The 23675-nt window shown below is 39.8% G+C and overlaps 1 protein-coding gene across 1 annotated transcript in view; it reads right to left on the bottom strand.

Moving 5' to 3' along the window:
- LOC124226726 (uncharacterized) overlaps window positions 1-23675 on the bottom strand; it is a 245622-nt gene that overhangs the window by 31561 nt on the left and 190386 nt on the right. The window contains exon 6 of the mRNA XM_046640420.1: window positions 17003-17139. Coding sequence (XP_046496376.1) covers window positions 17003-17139 — 137 coding nt within the window. The remainder of the gene's footprint in view (window positions 1-17002; window positions 17140-23675) is intronic.

The raw sequence follows: 23675 nt of genomic DNA, 5'->3' as shown, positions 1-23675 counted from the left end.
TTTGCCTAACTCATTTATTACAACAAATGACTGGAAACCCAGAGCATTTGATTTATTTATCTATCAGCTTGCTCAAGCCCAGAACTAACCCAGAGAGAAAACATTGAGGAGAAAACCATCTATCATTTTGAATTAAACACTTGTTACCAAATCATGAAAATCTGTCCTTTATCCAACCTATGTCCAAGATCGATAATGAAAGGTCATGCCTTGGGAACAAGGTGACTTGAAGACTTGAACTAAACCTCTAGCCTTTCGTGAACTTGAGCTTCAACCTTCAAAGACAACGGGGCATGGAGTTTGGCAGCAAATGAGCCGATAATCTTAATGCTGATGTGAAAATTGTGACTCGCTTAATTTAAAACATCGTTTCACTGTGAAAATTTGAAGTTTGTTTTGAGTCTGGCTTCTAATACTTACTGATAAGTACGCAGAAAGAGATACTTTGGGACTTTTTTATTACCATCTTGCCTATTACTGCTTCTGTGTTTAAAAAACATGCTTATTGCAAGCAGGGCACAGTCAATTTGTGCATATTGGATTTAATTTTCTGCTAAGCAAATAAAAATGCCTAAATGCAATTTACAGATCTTCTTTTTTCCAAATATTGCGTATGTACTTTGATTTCTAGTGCTGTCTGAATGACCCCATGCTGAAAGGTTTTCATTTTGCATTTCTAAAATACATACAGAACCCATTAAATGAAAGAAATGTAAGTCACAATTTATATAGGGAAGAAAATGCTCCAATCATAATCCAATGATTTTATATAACCAGTGTGTCCCTGGCCTCTTCAGCCTAGGACTACAAAATGAGGTCACACTTTCTTTTGTCTACCCAACCAGTGCACGAAATTCCTTTCCCAATCACCGAAATCCACTACCACTCACACCCCTTCCCCAAATGACCTTCAGCTGTTTCTGAGAATGTCCCAGGATGCTGCCTGCCACCTGTGCACTGAGGGACAGTCCCCCCTCTCTGATTCTCCCCTTCTGGTGTCTTTGTCATTTGACCTACTGCCCATGACGTGCCAGATATGGACAAGTGCATGACGTAGCCGTCCTCTACCACTTACTTCAGTTGCTCCCAGACTAATAGGAGGGGACGCTGGTCCTCCTGCCCTGCTCCACAGCAAGGACGGGCAAAGGCCTCTACTGAGCTCCCCAAAATGTCAACAATCTGTTAATAAAACAAAGCTAAGTGTATTCAAGCTGACTGCAGTAAGGGAGAATACCATCTTAACAGAGGCTCAGCAGTGTCTAGGAAGGGGGAAATCAGAGGCAGGGTCTTTATAGGGCCTGAGGGTCTGTGCTCAAGTGAGTTAAGGCCTGGTGGGGAGCTGACTAGGACTGGACAAAGTCTGTGACCTAATAGTTTAGGATTGGTGGATACAGACCTGAGAGTCCGGAAGCAAATCTTGATAAATAAATTGTTGTTTGATAAGCAAGCTGTTTGCCCTGGTAAGCAGACTGCTGGCTCTGAAAAATTGATCAGTGGGAATTTCCTGAAACAAACAGTCAGGTTATTTATTGGTGTACAGTCTTATCTTTCCCCGGCAAGGATTTCCTGGAACAGATAACTGCGTGATGTTAACATAGGTGGACCAGAGCCTTATCTGCATCTTGTTGACGCCAAAAGGCTCAGTTTCACCTCCCCTAACTATTTGACAGGCCAGACCGTGCCTTAGGTCTCAAAGACCAGCTTCCTGCCCCACTCCAGATCTGCCTCATCTGGCCTAGGGCAGGTCATTCCCTTCCACCAAAGCCTTTCAAAACCTCAGACTCAGCCCAATTGACTCTCAATCTTGTCGAGGAAAAAAACAAAGAAACAAAGGACCCTTCCCCTTCTTCCTCTTCCAGACTAAGGCCAGCCTCCGCGTGTCCTTTTCTCTTGCTCAAACTTAACGTGGATTTGCAATAGGCACCCCCTGACTCCCAATAAGGATATGGTCTGGCTCTTGCCCTATGGCCCAAGAGGATCACATTGGTATATTTCTCAGCTTCTGTTCAGTGGGTCGTCTTTATGGTCCCCTTGTAACCTACATTTTCTAGAAACTGGACCTAAAACACATGCTCTTATGCTTCTATGGCTATAATCCTACTCAGCAATAATTCTCCTTTGAAGCATCAAGGAAGAGATTTACTCTAACGGTGGAAGACAATGATAAAATGGCCCCTTCTGCTCTGCTATTTAAGATTTGATTCTAGATAGTGTTAATTTTTTAAAATTCTCATCTTAATAATCCAAAATAAAGGAAGCCTAGAACAAATAAATATATAGGAATCTAAACTGAGAAAATAAATGCTATGTGATACATACATTTTTTACCTGCTGCTTTTCTTTAATCCATTTAAGGAAATAGATTATCCCTAAGCTAGAGCCATCCACGAGCCGTTTAAATATGAGATATTCCCAGTTTATGGCTTCAGTTAATGCCTTAAATATAAATAAAATGACAGTCATCTGACTCTAGGATACAAATTCTGGAGCCACAAAAGCACTAAGGTCCCTCAACATCATATTAGGCTAGTGCTTAACATTCCAAAATCAAGAGACAGTTGGGGTTTCTTGCAATTAACTCCATGGTAAGAACTCTCCTGGGAAAGAAATGTCCAAAGTAATATTGGGAAAATTGAAAATACGCATGGACTGGGACAAGTACTGCTACCTTATCTGAGTCTATGAGTTCCTTGGAGGCAGAGCCTATTCCCAGTACCAAACACAAAATAATTGTTAAATAAATGTTTGATGACTGACTGGCTGACTGATTGAATGAATGAGTAAATGAATGACTTATAATTAACCCTCTTGGGACTCAGAACACTGAATATGGCCTAGAGATCTTGGAACTGCAATCAGGTAGAGATCTATCAAGAGAAAAAATTCTTCATTTTGAAAACTTTGCAGATGTGGCAAATTAATATGAATTCCTAGCCTCCACAGGAAAGTGATAGACCAAAAAATGGATCTAGAAATAGTGGAGTGTACCAAGATATCAACAGATCTGGAGGCAAAGCCATAACAGAGGGTGGGATCCAGCAGGGGGGCTCAGAGATGGATAAGAGGTAGAGTGATCCCATTGGGCCGAAGCAGTTCCTCCCTTGGGAAGGACAGTTAATCCAGACCAAGTTAAGTCCTCAGACACTATCAATATGCTGAGGGCTGTAGAACTTCGAGATCCTGCCGTTCAGCATCTGATTTTTGGCTATGGTAGAAAGTAGAGCGAATACTGAAAGGTCAGAAATTTCAAGTACCCAGCAAGTACTGGGCCAAAGAAGGGAGAAATTTTCCCAAGTTCTTTGTTCTAGTCAAAAGAAGTATGAATATCCCTCAAAATAATTCAGGCCTTCTATCCCAAGCATGTCTATTACAAGAGTCCCATCTACAAATACTGCACGCTCATTAATTCTGACTTCGATGGAAGCAAGGTCTTAGAGTTGTCCCTAACCAAAGCCTTGGCTACACAATGAATACATATATCGAGTTCCATTTAAAATCTGATCCTAATAATCCCCATAGTAGCAGCTCTTGTTTGGACCTTGATATACTTCTCACAAAACCAGGAATAGAATAACTCACTCCTGTGGGAAAACCCCCAGAGACTCTTATAACAGAGCCAGGTTTCCGAGTATTAATTTCAATGATCTCTTCATTGTTCCCTCTCTTTCTTCTCCCTCTCTCTCAGGTCCCCAGGGCAGTGATTCTCAAGTTTGGCAGAACAGAGGCAACATCTTGGGACCTGCTTCTAAAATTGATTTCTGGGCCCCACACGCTGACAGTTTGATTTAATTGGCCTGGTGAGGGGGTCCAGGTGTCAAAAAAATGTTTATGTGATTCTAATGTGCAACCAGAATTGAAAACCAGTGCCCTTGGCCCGTGTTCTCTCCCTGAGCTCACACACAGGCTGAAACGAAAATTCAGGAGAAACTACCCTTCCAAGAACAACACAAAGGCCTGGCTGTAAAGCCAGCTTCTCTCCTCGGTGAGATGAAAGGCTGGGGCTGGGGAGAAGGAGCAAGAAGATGAAGGAAAGGTCTAGGAAGTTCCACAGTACAGGACACCTCTGAAGTGGGAAACAGAAGGGGAGCTTCTGTTACAGAGAGTCCGAAGGAAGGGTGGAGGATCTTCCAAGCCCAGACTGGCCTCCAGCAAGAACACTCCTCTCCTACCACCTCTAGTGTGATAGCTGCAGTCAACCTGACCACCAAAGGGACCAGATGGCTGTAAGCCCTCCAGACAGCAGGTAGGGTACTTAGACACTCTGTGCTATGGGGTGGGCATGAGGGGAGACCTCACTCCTGACTTAGGTGGAAATTGAGATTGCTGGTGAGGAAATTCCCTGTAGGCTCCCCCTGACTTGTCCACATTTCTTTGCTAACTCTGAAGGGGAGCAAAACACGCCACCCAAAAATGTACCACGTTACATGTGGATTGTTTTGAACGGAAGGCAATTCAGACCCAGCCAACTTAGGAAAAGCTTTTCACGTCTCCTTTAACTGCCTAAATGAATTTAGACAGGGAGCCTGTGCCAGGAAGAGCTACTACCAGAGATCACTTTTATATCAGAAAAACTTCTCTGCATGGCATGGTGAACATTTGTTGACCAGACAATTGCTCTTCACCTCTTCGTGTGAAATGTCTTCCTCTCCTTGGAAGTCCCAGACGCCTATCCCCTTCTCCTTAGCTCAGGATGGTAAATAAGCCTCAAGTGCCTGACTGCCTTTAAGTCTCATATTTTTATGGGGCTCCTGTATGTACAAAATTTGTTTTTCTCCTGTTAATTTGTCTTGCGTCAATTTAATTATTAGACCAGCAAAAGAACCTAGAAGGCAAGAAGGGAAAAGTTTTCTGCCCCTATAGTATCAATTAACCCAACTCCCACCACTGCTCTGACCTTGAGGGGAGCTTGACAGGGAGGGCTAAACATTTTCAAAATCCACAACCTCGGTAACATCTTGAGGAATTATATCCCATGTTCTTCCCCCGACCAAATAAGTTGTCTTGTGATTGAGTCTATTTTAAAGAAAAACCAGACACACTAAGCAATGTGATTTTGTTTGGTGGCTACTGGCATCCACACAGAGTTTCAGATTTCCATGGGTTAACTAGTTGAGGCTGATTGCAACCAGTGGTATTTTTGCAACACTGTTTATTCAAATCTAATCCATTCCTGTAAATGTATTGGACACTGAACTTTCAGATCGTGGTGTGTGTTCCCAGCCCATCCAAAATACCCAACACATTTCCCCAAATATCACTAAAGCCCTTAGACACCTATGTAACAGTACACCAAGGATCTCCACAGAATGCAAACACTTAAAACACCAATTACTGAATTATTGAATACATAATGAACTCACTAGTGGTTATGTTTATATGTAGTACTCCAGTGATTCTAAACAATATTAGATATGAAATATATTTTTCTTCTAGTCCGCCACAAATATGTATTTACTGTATAGAAGTCAGCAATACATTAAAGATACCAAATACCAAGGCTGCTTTCAAAATTGGACCAGGTTGGTGGAGCAGGGGGTAGAGTGGGAGGTGGCACTGGAAGGGGAAGGAGGTAAAGGCTCCATTATCAAGCCAAACTCCTCAAAGGGTAACTGGCTCTACCCCACAGGGGTGCTCTGAGCCCTTGTGGTCACACTTCAGAGTTGCTCCATCAGGGAGCGAGGCAGCCGGAGTATTTTTACCCCCCACCTATCAGTCCTTGGTTAAGTGCTGCCTTTGGGGTGAGGGATGACTAAATTCCCAGGTACTTCTGATTCTCCATGCATTCAGGCCAAGCAGATTCTGGAAGCCTGAGGGTGGCTCCTCAACAAAGAGGTGCTGGCCATTGGTAGTGGAAGCACCCAGGCTGAGCACAGCTACATCCATTCCCTATGAGGTCCCTTTTTCACGCAGATGCAGAATTAAGTCCTTGAGAGATGGCAGCAGGGCCTTTGACTTCCTCGTTTTTATTTTATTAATTTTAATTACTTATGTTTTCTCGGCTGTCATTTTTCCCAACTGGAAATCCTAATTGCTTGGGTTTTCACTCATACAAAAGCAATCCATCGACTCATGAACTGGGCTGTCTCAGGTACCTGTCTTTGAAACTGGGCCTGTTGTATCTCATCTTTCATTGAGCAGAACGAATCACAACATTTCAGGGGAGTGAGGAAAGCAGTTTCATACGTGAGGAAGAAGACTTTCTCATTTTGTTACAATGCTTTTGCAGTGGCTTATGGTTGGCTATTTTCGTTAAAGGGGCTCTGTCAGCTGATGTCTCTGGTACCAGTTGACAATGACTCTTGGACCTCATGCTATCACTCCAGGGCCTTTTTAAAGACTTTCTGCCTGAAAAAGCTCTCCACAGATCACTAAACCTCCTCCACCAGACATAACTCCTACCCATTCATCTTGAGAAGCTGCTTCTTTTGGGAGTCTTTCCCTGCCCACCTCCAAGCCAGGGTTGGGTGGGCCTGGGCACTGTAACAGCATGAAATAAGGACCCTTATCATGGGACTTACCGTACTATCCTCCCAGTGTCTTCTAGCTTTTTTCTCCATTTATACTATCAGACGTTGAAAACAATAGCTGTCTTATTACTAGATCCCCCACTGCTTGGTACGTGGCAAGTTCTATAAAAAACTGTTGAACAAATGATCTGTGAGAAAATCTCTTCCTGAATTATAATGGATGGTTCAAAGCTCTCAAAAAAAATTTTTATCAAGATCCATTTTTCACCAATATAGAAATGAGCAAAAGCGTTCACATGTAACAAGTATCTTCCACTCACTTTTAAGCCTGAAAGGACACTGGGCATATGTCCTCTTGGATATAGAGGCAATATCCTCTCCTACAAGTACTAATAACCTGCACAGCTACTGGCTTGCCCTCTCTTATGTCCAAATACAATCTTAATAAAAATGACTTAAACCAGTACAGTAAAAGACAAAGTCAATATTACTATTCTGGTCCTACCCTGTCTATGTCCACAGGTTTTGCTATACTTAAACACACAGAGATTATCCACAACTATGATGTACTAACTTCATTTTTGTGTGAGAATAAATATTTCCCATAATTCAGAACTGCCTCTGAATGTAACTCTAGACCAAATTCAAAGATTGTCTTAAGATACTTTCTCTAGCTCCATCACTTTCATGAGATGCTCTTCAAACAGATGTCTGCTGCTGTAGAACATCGAGTACCACATAGAATGCAATGGATCTATCAAGTCACTAGACTAAGAGCCAATGTCATGTGCCTGACAGTCACCTTTAAGAAATCCTTTCCTTTTTAAAATAAAAGTTCCAAGGCGACACTCTGAATTCCAGTTCTGGCCATAAAACAGCCCAGAGAGTCTAACAAACTCCATTCATAAAATGTATCACAGCTAAACTGTTCCCAGGATAATAAATTTTATTCTCACAATCAACCCAGCCTTTGAAAGGGCATTATTTTAATCACATACATCCTCTTAGCCTTCTTCTCATCCAACTGGAAATCCTCTGCTGAGCTCAGCTGGGCTTGCCCGGGCTTGGCTCTAGGTCACAGGCTCCATTCAGGTCCGATCCATGTGGCTCTCAACCTTCTGGCATTTGGTTAGTGGGCTGCCCAGGGCTTGTTCTTCTCATGGTGATAAGGGAAGCTCAAGGGCATAGCCCAATTGCACCAGCCTCTGCTAACATCCCATTGGCTGAAGCAAGTCACCAAAGTGAAGGGGTATGGAGGTATATCCATCTCACATGGAGTTGGAGAGAAGACTATATGCTGAGCAATAACCTAATCCAACACAAATGATCTGCAAAAAATCTTTACTATATTGCTATAGTATACTATATATAGTATACTATACTATAGTATAGCATATACTATACTATAGTTTATAGTATGGTATACTATAATTTTCATTGCATGGTGGGTTTGACACCCTGGTAGTTCAGATGAGGCTAGAGGTATAGAGAGGGACACGTACCCATGTTAATAATAATAACAATAGTAATAATGATAGTTAACATTTTCTTTTTTTGAGGAAGATTAGCCCTGAGCTAACATCTGTGCCCATGTTTCCCTATTTTCTATGTGGGACATCTGCCACAGCACGGCTTGGTAAGTGGCGCATAGGTCTGCACCAGACCTACGAACCTAGGAACCCTGGGCTGCCAAAACAGAGTGTGCAAACTTAACCACTAGCCACCAGCCCAGCTCCATGATAGTTAGCACTTATAACAGCAGGACCTTGTAGGTCACGATAATAATAACTGTTTAGTTCCCCTCATAAAAATTCATCTACATCTCCTTCAATGTCTTAGTTACATATCTTTGAACCTGAGTCTGTTCTCTCCCATCTTTCTCACTTAACCTTATCATATTTGTCTGTTTCTACATGGGTTAAAAAAAAATGGATCCAGTTCAATATTTTCCTGGAGCCCTGAAACACAAATGGATTTGGACCTTTGCCACTAGGAAAGGGATATAAACAGAAGGAAAATAGAGTGATGGAGTGATAGGATTATGATGTACATCAAGGTTCAGAGACACTATCCTTCAAATCTTACAAATGGAGAAAATGAAGCCCTGAAAAGGCTAAGCGCCGAAAGCTACGCAATGACTCCTCCATCCGAAACTAGAACCTGGGTCACCGAAGTCTAGCATGGCACGTAAAGGTTCTCATCTATATCTGTGATCAAGTAAGTACCTTCCCCCAACATTACTCCTATAAGACATGTAAATTAAGTTTCATGTTTTACTAACCTGAATAATCTACCTTTCCAATAGAAAAAGACACAGCGTGGGACAGTAGAAGAAGAACGAGAAAAGGGGCCAGGATATCTGTGTTCTACTCCTCGTTCTTCCAGCCATGAGACCTGCATAAGCCAATTCACCATTTCACTTCAGTTTTCTCACACTGGAAACAACGCCACTTGCTCTGGCTTTGTCAAAAGTGGTCGCCAGGATCAAAAAGCATGTGTGAGAGTTGTGTCACTATATAAAAATGCAGTTTGTCACTATTCACCATCAATAAGACATGCCTTTGGTATTTTTCCCATACTGGTAGATAATGGGCCAAAGACTGTAGTGAATTATTAAACATTAAAAGCCTTGGCATTTATCCTCAGGGGGAGTGCAGGGAGACAGAATTATTTTAAATTCATCTATATGATGCATAAATAAATTATTATAGTCAAAACAAACTAGAAACTTCTTACTTAATATAGAGCCAATTTCTCTGCAAAGCTATAGAATATTTACTCACATACAGCAAATATTTACTGAGCCCTTCCTATGGGCAGACACTATTCCAAGTATCGGAATAGAACAGTAAATAAAACAGACCAAAAGTACATTACAATTTAAAGTTGCCTTTTGCTGAGAGGCTTGCCAATTCAGAGAACAGTCAATTAATAATAAATCATTTTGAATGACCACTAGACACTGCAGGCCAGATGGGTTGATTTTCCTTAAAGGCAAGTTTGCCAAGGTTGTGACTTTCTCAGTAGTTTGTTTTTCTGTTTCCTTCAAATCAGAGCCATCGTGACATCTTGTGTTAAGATCCATCTGCTTCCAAAGGCTGGTGACACTGTGATTGGTTTTAACTGGGCCTAAATAAAACTGGATCCTAAATAGGGACCATTTAGTCATATGAAGAAGGGAACATCAGTGCATTTGTAGCAGACCTGGACATCTAGGTTTTCACACATTTATGAGCGCCCAGAAGGATGCTGCTGGAGGAATCGGAGACAAGCAGACTCAAAAAGCTGCCAAGTGACCATTTAATGGAAATTTTTATAGAAATATTTTATGGAAAGTCTAGACTAAGATTTCAGCAAGGAAGAAGTAGAAAATAATGATAGCATTTTGGTACTTTCTGTAATTTCAGGCATTCTTATTCTCATACACAATAAGGAAGAATGGCTTGTAACGCATCCAGAGAAGTAAAAAGTACATCACTAAACGTGCTGATTTGTGGGGGCAGAAGACGAAGGAGGGGGCATTCAGCATCGGTACAAGCTACCAACCCGGAATAATTCCTAGCCCCTAGTGCATACTGTTAGGGACTAAAACGGAAATGAAAAGGCCGCATAAAATGTTGCCCAAAGACGTGATATTAGAAGTATTTTTATTTAAAGCAGGCGGCGATAATCAATCATTTATTTTGTACCTAAATGTAAAGGCACTATCCTCCATTTTCAGCGCAGACATCAGCGGACAGCCTGACTCCTGCTCCTGCTCAGATCACTCACACTCACGGCATTCCAAGGCCTCTTTCAGGGCACTTACATCACAGAATCACAACTGCTCACTTTCCCACCCATGTCCCCTTCTAGGCTAGGAGCTCCATAAGACCAGCTGTGATTTCTCTCTTAGAACTATTGTGTACAAATGTATGGTCTATTGTTTGATACATTTTTGTGGAATTAATGGATGGAAGGATGAATGTTGAAAGTAAACACTGCAAAACATATATGCAAACACATTCTGAAAGCAATTGAAGTTAGCAAAATTGAACAACTGAAGTTCTTCAAACTGAGCTCCCAGCAGACAAGAAAAGGAATTGGTGGGTAGCTAGACCGTCTTATTTATCCATATCTCCCCAGCCCATGAAAGACACCCAGAAAATATTGAATGAATGCATAATAAAAGAATGAAAAGTTGTCTAACTAGAGAAGACAGAATAGGACTCTAAGGGCTTATCTTGTTTTAAAATGTGTCCATAATATTGATTGCCTAACTAATTTTGAGGCCTATCACGGTTATTCATCCTTCATAATTACTCTCTATTCAATCTCAAAAATAGGCAATAGATCTCCTTCGATAATCCCCTTCCTAAACACGTCTGAGAAAGCTCTTCCTGAAGTCTATCAAAGCAACAATACAAATCTCTCCTGTGGACATGCCATTGGAAACCATCCCAACAACCTTCTTAATTTTAATCATAATATTTTACTCATTATTTCATTAAGTGATTCCCTTAAGGAAAACAACTATAAACATGACCGCCAGTGGCTGTATCCACTTTGGCCCTAATATGCCACTAAGTTACTGAAGAATCCTTTGCTTATAAACACTGTCTCTGTCTGTGCTTTTCTGTGTTCTCTTTCTATTTCAGCCCAATTTTTGGTAATTCAGCTGATGGCACTCTCCAGTGAGGAACAATCTCCATGGAGTACATCTCTAGTAGAATTTCCTAAAGAATTAGCCTACTGGCTCCTCCCCCACAAAAAAAGTTGCAACGGATCTTTATTACTTCTGTCTATTTTTTAGATGGTATTATTTTAGACCTGGAAATCTGTACTTTGGTCTAATGAGCCCTCCTTTTCCTTATCTAAATCCAATTACGGAGTGAGTTCAGTCACTGGAGAATCTAATCTAACTTTTCCAAGTCACCAACACTCATCTAGCAAACTCTAACCACATTAAAAATAAAATGGGAGGCAAGATAAAATTGAAACATTTTTTCCTCATTCTCAGATACTCCAACTTTCAGATTTATTTTCTAAATCTTGTTTTAAACGTCTTCTAATATGCTAATCATATATTTGGGGGAAAGCTAATAGAAGGGTTCGTTGAGCAGAAAGCTCTTCTTTTTATGGAAGCTTGCTGTTTTGTATTTTCTAGTTTTTAATCTCGCAAACAGCCTCATGGACTGCCAGTTACATTCAAATTCCTTGTCCTGGCACATAAGGTGAGGGGCGAATCTATGGTCCAGTAAGCCACATTTGCTGATTAAAATGACTCTTGGCCTTAATTTTGCTATTATAATGGACAATGTCAGTTCTCCTTTCAATACCCGAGATATCATCCCAGATGATGTATTTTCTTACTGTCTCTTAGTGTAACATCTACCTCCCAACCTTAAAACCCACTCCCTACTTTGGTATGCATTTGCTTCCAAAAACCAACACCTGCAGCAATTTTTCAGGACACTGCCCTCAAGCTACTGGAGCCTGCTTGGGCCATAACCCATGGCTGGAAGCACCTGGAAATTTGCATGTCCCTTGTGGGGTGAAGGAGGAGGAAGAAGAACTTACCAATGACTGAAGGGAACAGGATTATGAAAGCCCAGCTTCCCCATCTCACGTAGGGCAACTCTGAGGCATGACTTACTCTCCAGAATTCTCCTGTGGGATCAGGCTGAAACTATTCTCTACAGGACACACCCTACCTTGGCTCTCTCCTGTGCTCTGCCCTGCTTCTCCAACATCATTAGTAGTTTCATTTGCGAGCACTTCATTAATAACTCACTTGTATGTGAATTCTATCAGAGTCTGCTTCTGAGGAAGCTACACTAACACAGCCAATAAGCAATTATTATTTTTTAAATGTCAAAAATCACCCAGTAATAATATGCAGTGGATTTCCTGTTAACATAATTATTATTCTCAGATATAAAGGATGACTCTAGCTGTATAAAGAAATGAGGAATGTTTCTAAATATTACTTTAGAGTGGTTAACACGATATATTGCTAACTTTAAAAAGAAAGATGGAAAAAAAAGTGTGTATTGCATGCTAACTAAGAAAGAGGCGTAAATAAAACACATGTATACACTTTTTATGAACTGAATGCCCCCCCAAAATTCATATGTTCCAGTCCTAAACCGCAATGTGACTGTATTTGGAGATAGGGCCTGTGAGGAGATGATAAAGGTTAATTAAATGAGTTCATGCGGGTGAGACCCTAATCTGATAGGGTTGATGCTCTTATAAAAACAGAAAGAAACATCAGGGCCTTCTCTCTCTGCCATGGGAGGACACTGGAAGCCAGAAAGAGAACACTAACCAGGAACCAAATCATCCAGCACCTTGATAAAATTTTAGCGAGGCTAACCAAGAATAGAAAAAGCGAGGATTTCAGTTACTAAGATCAGGAATGAACAAGGGGATAATACTACCTACATTACAGAAAGAAAAGGATTATAAAATAATACTATGAAGAGTGGTAGACAAACAAATTAGGCAACCTAGATGAAACAAATTTCTAGAAAGACATGAATGACCAAAACTGACTCAAGAAGATACAAAACATATAAGTAGAACTATAACAAGTAAAGAAATTGACTTAATAATCAAAACCCTTCTCACAAGAGAAGCTCAGGCCCAGATAACTTCACTGCTGAACTCTATCAAACTTTTAAAAAAGAGTTAACACTGATCATTCATAAATTCTTCCAAAATACAGAAGAGGGAACATATTCCAACTCATTCTGTGAAGTCAGAATTACTCTGATACCAAAATGCAGATGAAGACATGACAAAAAAGAAAACCACAGAGTATATCTCTTATGAATATAAATGCAAAAGCTCAACAAAATACTAGCAAACTGAATCCAGCAACATATAAGGAGTATTATACACCATGACCAAGTGGATTTATCCTAGAGTGCAAGGTCAGTTTTACATACAAAAATTAATCAAAGCAATACACAATAGTAATAGAATAAAGAACAAAAACCATATGATCATTGCAATAGATGCAGAAAAAGCATTTGACAAAGTCCAACACTGTTTCATGACCAAAAAACACTCAACAATTAGGAATAGAAGAGAATTTCCTCAACCTAAAAAGAACATCTATGCAAAATCGAAAGCTAACATCAAACTGCTTTTAATAATTGTATTGCTAATAATAATTTTTGGTATTTTTACATCAAACACTCTAGGCAACCAGATTGTTTCTTTAATTCCATATTTACCAAAAAGAACCAAGGTTTCTTGGAGAAGTGACTGATTCCAAGTCTGTGACAGGAAATGTACAAGATGAGGCTGGAAGCTCATAAGGTGAGAAATGTTGAAGGCTACTGGGGCCACATCTGAAAAATTTGGCAGCCAAATGGAACAGTTTGAGCATGCATAGAAATATGGACCGAACATAGAAGATGCTTTTAAAAATTCTTGAATTCATACTGATATTCATAAAATAAAAACCTATTGCTCACCTTTGGAGAAAGCTAAAGAACTAATTCATCTTGAAAAGTGGTAAATGATGGAAAAGAATAAACATAAAAGCTGCCTTCCTGTGTAAACTGTACTGCAAGGTATTCAAATAGTTAATGAGGGAAAGTTTGTCTGTATAGAAATATTCTAGCTAATAAAGAAAGAAACGATAGAATTAGAACATCACCTTTTTAAATACTTAATGAAATAATGATTAGGCAATAATAATTCATGGTTGTTGACATAATAAAATAAGAATAATTGGAGTTTATATGCCTCCTGATGGAAGTATATATAATAAAAATCATAGCTGAATCTGACCAAGCCCCTACTTCTAACAACCAATTAATTTTTAAAAAACAGAAGACAGAGGAAAGGTTAGCCTCATAGGAATGCAATAAGTAAAATCCAGAACGTGGAAAACTTTACAGGACAAATGACCTAATTTATTCAACAAGTAAGTCATAACGTAGCACAAAGGATGGGAGGGAGAATGGAAAGCATACTTTTGTAAGATTCTTAAACTATGCATTAAGCAGCATAGTATTGTTCAAAAGTAGACTACAACAAATCAATAAATGCATTAGAAAATGAGGTACTATTAATTAACCAAATGGAGATAAAATGGAATGATAAAAAATTTTAATTAACTCAAAAGCAGGTGGAAAAAAATAAGGAAACAAAAAGTAGATGAAACAAATGGAAAACAACTAACAAGTTGGCAGATTTAAACTCAACAATATCAATAATTAAACAAAATGTAATGGCGTAAATATTCAAATAAAGTCAGAGATTTCTCGTTGGATACAAAAGCAAGATCCAACTATAAAGATAATCAGTTAAAGGTAAAATGATAGAAAATTATATACCATGCCAACACCAATCAAAGGAAGACTGGAGTGGCTGTGTTCATATCAGACAACGTACATATCAGAGCATGGAAGGTTATCAGTGTTAAATAGCATCATTTCATAATGATGAGAGAGTCAACTAACCAAGAAGACATAACAATCCTAAAGACATATGCACCTAACAACAGAGCTCCAAAAAGTGAAGAAGCAACTGTCAGACCTGAAAGGAGAAACAGACAAATCCACAATTACAGTAAAAAGTCCAACAGCTCCCTCTCAACAATTGACAGAATTAATATACAGGAAAATCAGTCTGGGTATAGAAGATCTGGGCAGCAGCATCAAACAACTCGATTTAACTGACATTTCCAGAACACTTCAACCAACAAAAGCACAATATACAATCTTTTCAAGTGTACATGAAACAGTCATCAAGATAGACCACATTCTACACAACAAAACAGATCAAAAATTTAGAAGAATTGAAATCATACAAAGTCTACTCTCTGACTATAAGAAATTTGCCTAAAAATCAGTAACAAAAATATCAGGACATCCTCAAATATTTGGAAATTAACAACATACTTCTAAATAACCCACAGGTCAAAGATGAAGTCACAAGAAAATGGGAACACATTTTGAATTGAATGACAGTGAAAATATAACATGTGAAAATTGGTGGGATGCAGCTAAAACAATGCATAAAGATAAATTTATAGCATTGAATGCTCATTTTAGAAAAGAAAATGGTCTCAAATCAATGATCTAAATTTCCATCTTACTAAAAAAAGATTAGGTTGAATACAAAAAAGGAGATGGAAGAAAATAATGAGCATAAGTCAATAAAATTGAAAACAGTAAAACAATAAAGAAGATTATTGAAAACAAAAACTAGTTCTTTGAAAAGATCAATAAGAATGATAAACCTCTTGGAAGACTGACCAAGAAAAAAAAAGAAAGACACACATTACCAATGTTAGGAAGGAAAGAGAAGACATCACAATAGATCCCAGCAGCATTAAAAGAATAATAGGAAATATTTTATGCCAATGAACACAATAACTTAAATACAATAGACGTATTCCTTGAGAGAAACCAGCTATGAAATCTCCTCAAAGTGAAATAGATAACTGCAATAATTCTACACCTATTAAAGAAATGGAATTCTGAAAAACTTCCCGCAAAGAAAATTCCAGGCCCAGATGACTTCACCGGGGAATTCTACCAAATATGTAAGGAACAAATAACATCAATTCTACACAAACCCTTCCAGAAAATAGAATAGGAGGGAACACTTGCCAGCTCTGTTTATGAGGCCAGTATTATCCTGATACAAATACCAAACAAAAATACTACAGAAAAAGAAAATTGCAGACCAACATCCCTCATGACACAAATGGGTCTCCCAAAATATCAGCAGATTGATCCAGCAGTACATAAATTTCAAGAGAGAAAAAATTTAAAAAATGTAAATTTAGATATTACAAGAAATTTAAGGTAAATATCAACTAGAAGCTTTGTGTAGGTCATGTGTAGATCCTGGTTAAATCAAACAAAAGAAAAATCGGAGAAATTTAAACATTTACTCAACATTTGTTGATATCAAGGACTTATTGTCAATTTTTTCAGTATGACGATGGTATTGTGACTGTTTTTTGAAAAAGATTCTTTAGAGAAATAATCAGCCATACATGCTGAAAAAAGTACAGATCGTATGATATAATCCATAGGATTTGCTTTGAAATAACCTATGTGAGGTGGTAGTGAGGAATGGGAGGGGTTATAGATGAAACAGGATTGAGCGTATGTTAATAACTGCTGAAGCCAGTTTCACCACACTATTCTCTCTAATTTTATATATGTTCAAAATTTCCATAAAATAAAGTTTAATAAGTTTAATATAAAGTTTAAAAAATAAGCGATTAAAAGTACTGCTTTTCTAGTACATCCCTGAGAGGTTCATTCCATTAAAGGACAATCACAGGCCTGCTAAGCTATAGATCCTTTTCCCTCAACTTTAAAAGGAAGCTATTGAGGTCTAAGCCCCAAACACGTGCCCCTCTTCCCATTGGTTTACTATGAAAATATTTTAAAGCTTTCATGTTTCAAGACTTTTCTGACATAATGGTGGTAAACTAAGATTACTTTTTTATTGACAACCTTCTCCTGTTCCCATCTTGGGAAAACCATTTTGTGATTTTTTTTTTCTTTAATACTTACTAGATACCAGGCTCTCTGCAAAGCTGCTGAGATGTGAAGTTGAAAACAAAATAAAGAACATCTTTCTCTCCAGTAACTGCTGTGCAACAAACACTCTAATGCCTATGATTTTGTTGGATGATATTATCATCTTCAATCTGTAAATGAGAAAACAGTTTTAGTTACTTGACATGTGGTCTAAAACATGTGCCATTCGTTAAAGAACTTGTTTACATGATAGGTAGGATACCAGATCATTTTGTTGTTTTGTTTTGTTTTTGTCTACACCATGGGTCAGCAAGTTCTTTCAGTAAAACTGCAGTTGGTAAATATTTTAGGCTTTGCAGGCCATGTGTCACATATTCTTTGCTTTGTTTTGCTTTGTTTACAACTCTTTAAAAATGAAAAACATTCTTTGCTCTCAGGCTTAAAAACAAGCCATGGCCCAGATGTGGCCTGTGGGTCACAGCTTGCCAATTCTGGAATAGATGACAGTTTGTTTCATTTTAACTCACTTATAATATCTCATTTCAATTAAAATCATTGAAACGTGAAGTTGCCCCCATGATCTCCTATCCTGGTCCCTTATTGCCCTCAGAAGATTCACTCATCCTGAGGAGGGTTAGGATTGCTTAGCAGGAGTGCAAAAGAAAGAAACAGCGCTCAAGTCTTTAGTTTCTAAATCAACTTTAAAATCCATAACAGAGACAGCAGGCTTAAGACCAAAGCGTTTTATTTTTAACAGCCAGGCATCCTGAGAGAAGAACAATTTGAGGATCCAAAGCGCTAAGACCTGAAGTAAGCAGAGCCTGGAGTTTATGCCGTAAACGAGTGATTGGAATGAGGAGAGAAAAAAGACGCAGATTAAAGTCCATGAGAGTTGCATGTGTTGCAAGAGGGAGGAGAAATGGAGGCCCAGCTACCAAGGAGGATGGTAGTGAGGCCAGGAGGGGTCTTGGGGAGAAGTAGGGAAGCCACTTTAAAAGAGTGCCAGCCTCTGCCTGTCTAGACACTTCAACACTGATCAGGGCCCAGCCCAGCCCAGCGGCAGGGAGCGCACCGCCCTGTGAGTGAGCCCTAAGAGTTGTATGTGCCAAGAACAGCTCAGGGTGCACCTTTCTTCCACAGCGGCCTGCAGGTTCCTTGTTGATCTTCATCCCCTGAAAACGATGCCCAGTGAAGCCCTGAGAGTTTGCTCAGCACAATCCAACCACGAGGTAGGAGAGACTGGAACCAAGTTGAGACCCCCACTCCTTCCTCCCTGCACACACACCACCCTCCAGCAAAGACAGTGTTAAAACTCCAGCTCCAGGTATCACAAGACTCCTGAGGTTCAGGGAGAGTGTTACATACACAAGGACACCCTGCTAGCTAGTGACAAAACTGGGACTCAAGCCCAGGTTAGTCTTGCTCCAAAGCTACTGCTCTTAACTACAGCATTATACTGCCTCCCAAAATTCATTTCAGGCCCAAATTTCTGCAATGTTTTTTTTATGAAAGTCCATCTGCCTAGAATAAGCACAGTTGTATTATTAAGGACTCACAAAGTTCCTTATGTACACCCCTGGGTACACCCCAAGTTCCTTATATATGTTAGCTCCCTAAATCCCCACAACCACCTGCAAGGTAGGCAGTGTTGGAGATGGGAACTGGATGCTCAGACAGGTTAATTAGTTTAACCAAGGTCACACAGCTAGTAAGTAGCAGGAATTGAGCCCAGATCTGGCTGATGCCAAATCTGCAAATAAACATGTATATAGATCTATGAAAACAAATTCCATTGCATTGTATTTTTAAATGTACCATTTATTTCATGCAAAATAAACAGCCTACTCAAACAAATTCTTGTCCATTACCCTCCAATATCTTGGCCTATAGCTAAATATAAACTTAATTTTGTTCTGCTTACAATGCTGATCTCTTACAAATAACTTGTCTTATTAGATTAGATTCCTGACCTTAAATACTTATTTATACTAAATTCCCAGTACAGGATTCAGATACTTAAATATTGAGAGAATAAAGAAAGGGAGAAGAAAGTGAGCCCAAGAAAGAAGAAAACAGTAAATGATCGAAATTAAGAATAAAACAGATTATAAACACCTTCCTAAAATAGGTAGATGTCAAAAAATAATAAGTAATATCTTAGAGTTTCACAGATAAATTTGTAGTATCTTTTTGTAAGTAAAATCTTCTGTACTATCTTTCATGTTCAGCGTCAGTTAGCTTTAGCCACAACCGACTTAATTCTGTATTGTTAATTTCAAAACCAAGTGCAACTGTCTCTAGGAACCTCCCTGTTGAAGGCGAACCAACCTCCAACAGCTCCTCAAAGTGGCCACCCATCTAAAGCACTTCAAAACTTTCCAGTTGTTGTTTTGCTCAGTGGATCTGAAAGTTAATTTTTTAGGAATCTGTGTTGGCATTATTTGCAATTACTTCTTTGTTAAATAGCAACTTACTTGTGAAATAGGAATTTTTCATTTTTAGCCATGATACCCGTGAGTTATGAGCACACTATCAATGAGCTATCATGTTTTTTAAAGACTCACTAGTTTATAATGTGTTGCTTCTTGGCCACAGCCACAAACTATTTACTGGAGTAACTAATGGTGTGCACATGGCCTGGTCGGGCAGCGAGAACCTAAAGCCCTCTCCAGGACAAAATGAAGCACATTTCTTCCATCTGAATTCGCTGACTCTGCTTAAGCAGATCTTCCCAAAGCCATGGAGTGGTTCGTAACACAGTGCAAATAACAGAAAGCAGCTTTCCCCCTGGCAAACCCACTTAGCCAACTGCTTATCTGGCAGAGACTTGAAATCCTTTGCCTTTTACCCTTTGGACGAATTTGTCAGGGTCAGTACCCAGGAAAGTTGTAAGAGAAGAAAGCCGCATTTCCTATTTCAGTGCCTCCGTTGTCACTGAAGGTGACTTCATTCCAGCTCCAGCACCACCCCTCCCACCCCACCTGCCAGTCTACCTCACCCTCAACCTTGTGGTTCTTTTCTCAGGCTTAATCTACACCCTGTCTCCATCCTAATCCCACATGGGCCATGGGTGTCTGTCAGTAAAAGTTTAAGAGGCTATGCCTCCTGGAGTACTGGGATGTTGTATAGGGAACTTTAAGAACTAAAAGGTTTACTAGGAATCACAAAAATGCATTGACTCAAAGACCACGGTGTTTTGAAAGCTACCACTAAAGAGCAAGGGACAGAAGCTAGCCTAAATCAACAGACCGTATCTTTAGAGTGGCAATCAGAGGCCACCTCCATTGCTGCTTATGAAGTAGAAAAGGGACAAGCCACGCTGATATCAAATGTGGATAAAATGCAGCTTGCCCAAATCCGCCTGCATTCATTCAGTTCCTCCTAAGACTGACCCTCTGCTGGATGCCCAGGCATTGTGGTAGGTGCTGGGGCTACACAGATAGACCATACTGAACTTTTCTTCAGGGAGTCAAATCATAATGGGGCAGTCACACAAAGCAACAATTATCATAGAGTGTGATAAGTATCTAAAAATTGAAGTTACCTGGGCCAGATAATGGGACTGGGCTGGGCAGGGGGAGGAAACAAAGGTGGGAGGTTTCAAAAGAAAGCTTTCTGAAGGAAAAGACATCTGAGCTTAATCTGTACTATAAAGCAGCAGAGAGAGAGTGAAGGTGCCAGGGAGGACAGGAGGAAGGATGAGGAGATGGAAGGATGGAAAAGCAGGTAAGTTTTCTTTTGCCTTTTTTTTCTTTGGTCTTTAACTTGAAGAGTTTTGTTTCTACACCTCCTTTCCAAGGAAATCTGGAAGCCTGAGAGTAGACAGAGGTCATGTGGGATCTTTCCCGAGTTATTCCAGAGAGTCAGCTCTTGTTAACCACGTCCACAGCCCCGGTAGTTGAACCCAAGTTTCCACATGTCCACCCTCCTAGTATAGCCCCTTACCACCCTCCTATGTCTGTGAATCATGCTGGTGACCGCCTCCCCGACCTGGGCTGTAGAAGCTGACTATAACTCAGATCTGGAGGATTCCAAGGTAGGACTAGGGTGCTCCTGGAATTTTCTACTCACAGAAGTTACCTGCAGAGGAATAGTGTACTCTGGGCTACAAAATGCAAAACTCCAGGTAAATTCTGACCACACATTTTGGGGGGCACACATCGTCACCTCTATTTTTTTTTCCCAGAAAGTTATAATTCAGAACCTACTTCCAGATCTCATCACATTCAATTCCTATTTCAGTTTAGTATGCCCATCCAAACCCCGAATCCGTTCTCCCCAGAGAAAATTATACGATGGGCCCAAATTGAAAGTCTTCTCTCAAACTGGAAAGTTGTCTTCCCTGGTAGATTTGGTAAATTTGAAATCTTCCCACTTCAGTTGGACCCTGCTTTTGTGGATGACAAACCAGAAAATAGTTCTATCTGGATAAGTCAAATGATCTGGTTTATTAAAACATGGTAGAGGCTGCTGATGAATGGAGACCCTTAGAGCAGTGCCTGATGCTGACACTGTCAACCCTACATCGCGAGAGCTGGGTTAAAAACCCCGTGCAGGTTCACCAGCTTAGTTGCCCTTCCTATCACCCCTGCTCCCTCCTTTCAAGTTCAGGGAAGGACCTCAGGGAGCCTCTTGTTATAAATGGAGATCACAAAACTCATCTTTTATTACTCTGTTCTTATATCTTTTCAGAGAAAGAATGTTGGAAAACTGTAGGAGTTTGGGGGTTTGTGAAGGTAGGCATATCAGATTTTAATGTTAACAAGCTTTGGAAATGTCTTCAATTAAAATAACTGCTAGATGTCAATGTCTACGCCTTCTAACCCCACAGTCTGGCTGACAGTCTACTAACTGTTCAATTAAGGTTTATTTGACCACCAGGGAATCTCTGATATGTATACTGTGGCTCTTTCCATTTTCACTGGACAAGGTCAGTAACAAGGAAAATGATACTACAACATTTCATTGCTTCCCACAAACCACTGCACATAAATCCCGAATTTACGCCAGTCAGTTCTCAGATTAACCAGGAAACTAAAGAACAGAGACCCCACAGAAAGGCCTGGACATGTATATTCCAATATCATATGTACAAAAACAAACAAAAGCGTGAAGTTAAAATGGAGTATTACCAAAATAATTTTTTTAATGAGATGACTTTTGACTCTCCAAAGGAAAAAAAAGTAATTAATCATTTGGAGTTAGGAGGAAATATGTCATTTTGGAAAAGCATTGAGCTCCTTAGTTAAGCAACTCCAGACTGAAAACTGGATAAAATTACCTCTAAGAAGTTAATTCAAATGGTTTCATGCTATAAACCACAAGTTTCTACCAGGACTGTATTCAAAAGTGATTTTATAGCTCCAGTCTGGATTCACTTCCAGGAAAATGAAAGAAGACTCAAGGCATATCTGAAGTGATTTTTTCCACTAATGAAATTTTTGTGATTTCCTGGAAGAAAAATAAGAGAATTACAGTGAAGTTTAATATGATGCATGCAGGGAAATGACATGGAAAATTTAGCATGTAAATCACAAGACCTTCAGCTTTACCATCAAAATTTGCAGCATCCAATCTACATAAGATTATGAATCTTGGATTGGGGATGACAAAATCTGTCTTCTCTCGAGATATGTACACTGACCTGAAAGAGCCCTATAATTGCGTACATGTTTACGTGTGACCTAAATGCATCTAATCACAGTGTTAGAGCTATTGGAAATCTTAGATAATCATTTCTTCCATCCTTCAATAAGAGGAAGAAACAGAGATCCGGAGAGGCCTGCCAAGTCTTTCATTAGCTTTCTCTACCACTCCTCCACTTGCTCCCAATCGCTCCCCAACTCATGGCACACTCTGAGTTCTGCCTCTGCAATGCACCCCCCCACACACAGGAACTCTTCTCCCAATGACACAACTGCCTATTCTCTCTGTCTTGAAAATTCTCTCCCCTTCACTCAACACAACACTTCCCTGATTTTCTTCCTATCTCTGATGACTTTGCCTTAGAACGCTCTCTTCTTCTACCTTCAACTTAAATGTTAACTGTCAGGACTCCATCACAAATCCCCTTCTCTTCTCCTTCTAAACACTCTCCACCAGAAAAGCCAACTCTTCCCAGGACTGATAATCTTCAAATCTCTATCCTTGCCCCAGACGTCTCACCAGAGCATCAGGCCCATGTCACCCACTGTCTGCTTGAACCTCTGCCTGTATATCCCACAGATGTCTCAAACGCAACATGTCCCAAACCAATGGTCACTTTCCCCCACCTAAATCCACTGTTCATCCCGGGTTCCCTAAATTAGAAAATGACATTCTAGTTGTTCGAGCCAAAAACCGACGTGTCATCCTAACTCCAACTTTTCATCTCTTCTTCAATCCCAACACTCAAGGAATCAATCTCATTGATACTTTTCAGAGTCACTGAGATCTTATTTATAAAATGTTTCTCTGCCCTGCCATTTATCTCCATTTCAACTGCCTCCATCCTAGCCCAAGCCACTGCTTTAGCATCCTAACTGGCCTACTGCTTCAACTCAGATCATTCTCCAGCGTATTTTCTTCAGAGAAGGCAAAAAGACTTTTCTCGTCATTGCATTGCTTGAATCCCTTCAATAGCTCCCCAGTGCTCTTAAAATATGTCCAAATTCTATCATGAGAGAAAAGGCTCTGCGTTGTCTTGCTTCCTCTCACTTTCCAGCAG

This window comes from Equus quagga, chromosome 1 (assembly GCF_021613505.1).
Source record: "Equus quagga isolate Etosha38 chromosome 1, UCLA_HA_Equagga_1.0, whole genome shotgun sequence".
In the NCBI taxonomy this organism is placed as follows: Eukaryota; Metazoa; Chordata; class Mammalia; order Perissodactyla; family Equidae; genus Equus; species Equus quagga.
This window is presented reverse-complemented; position numbering and strand designations above follow the sequence as displayed.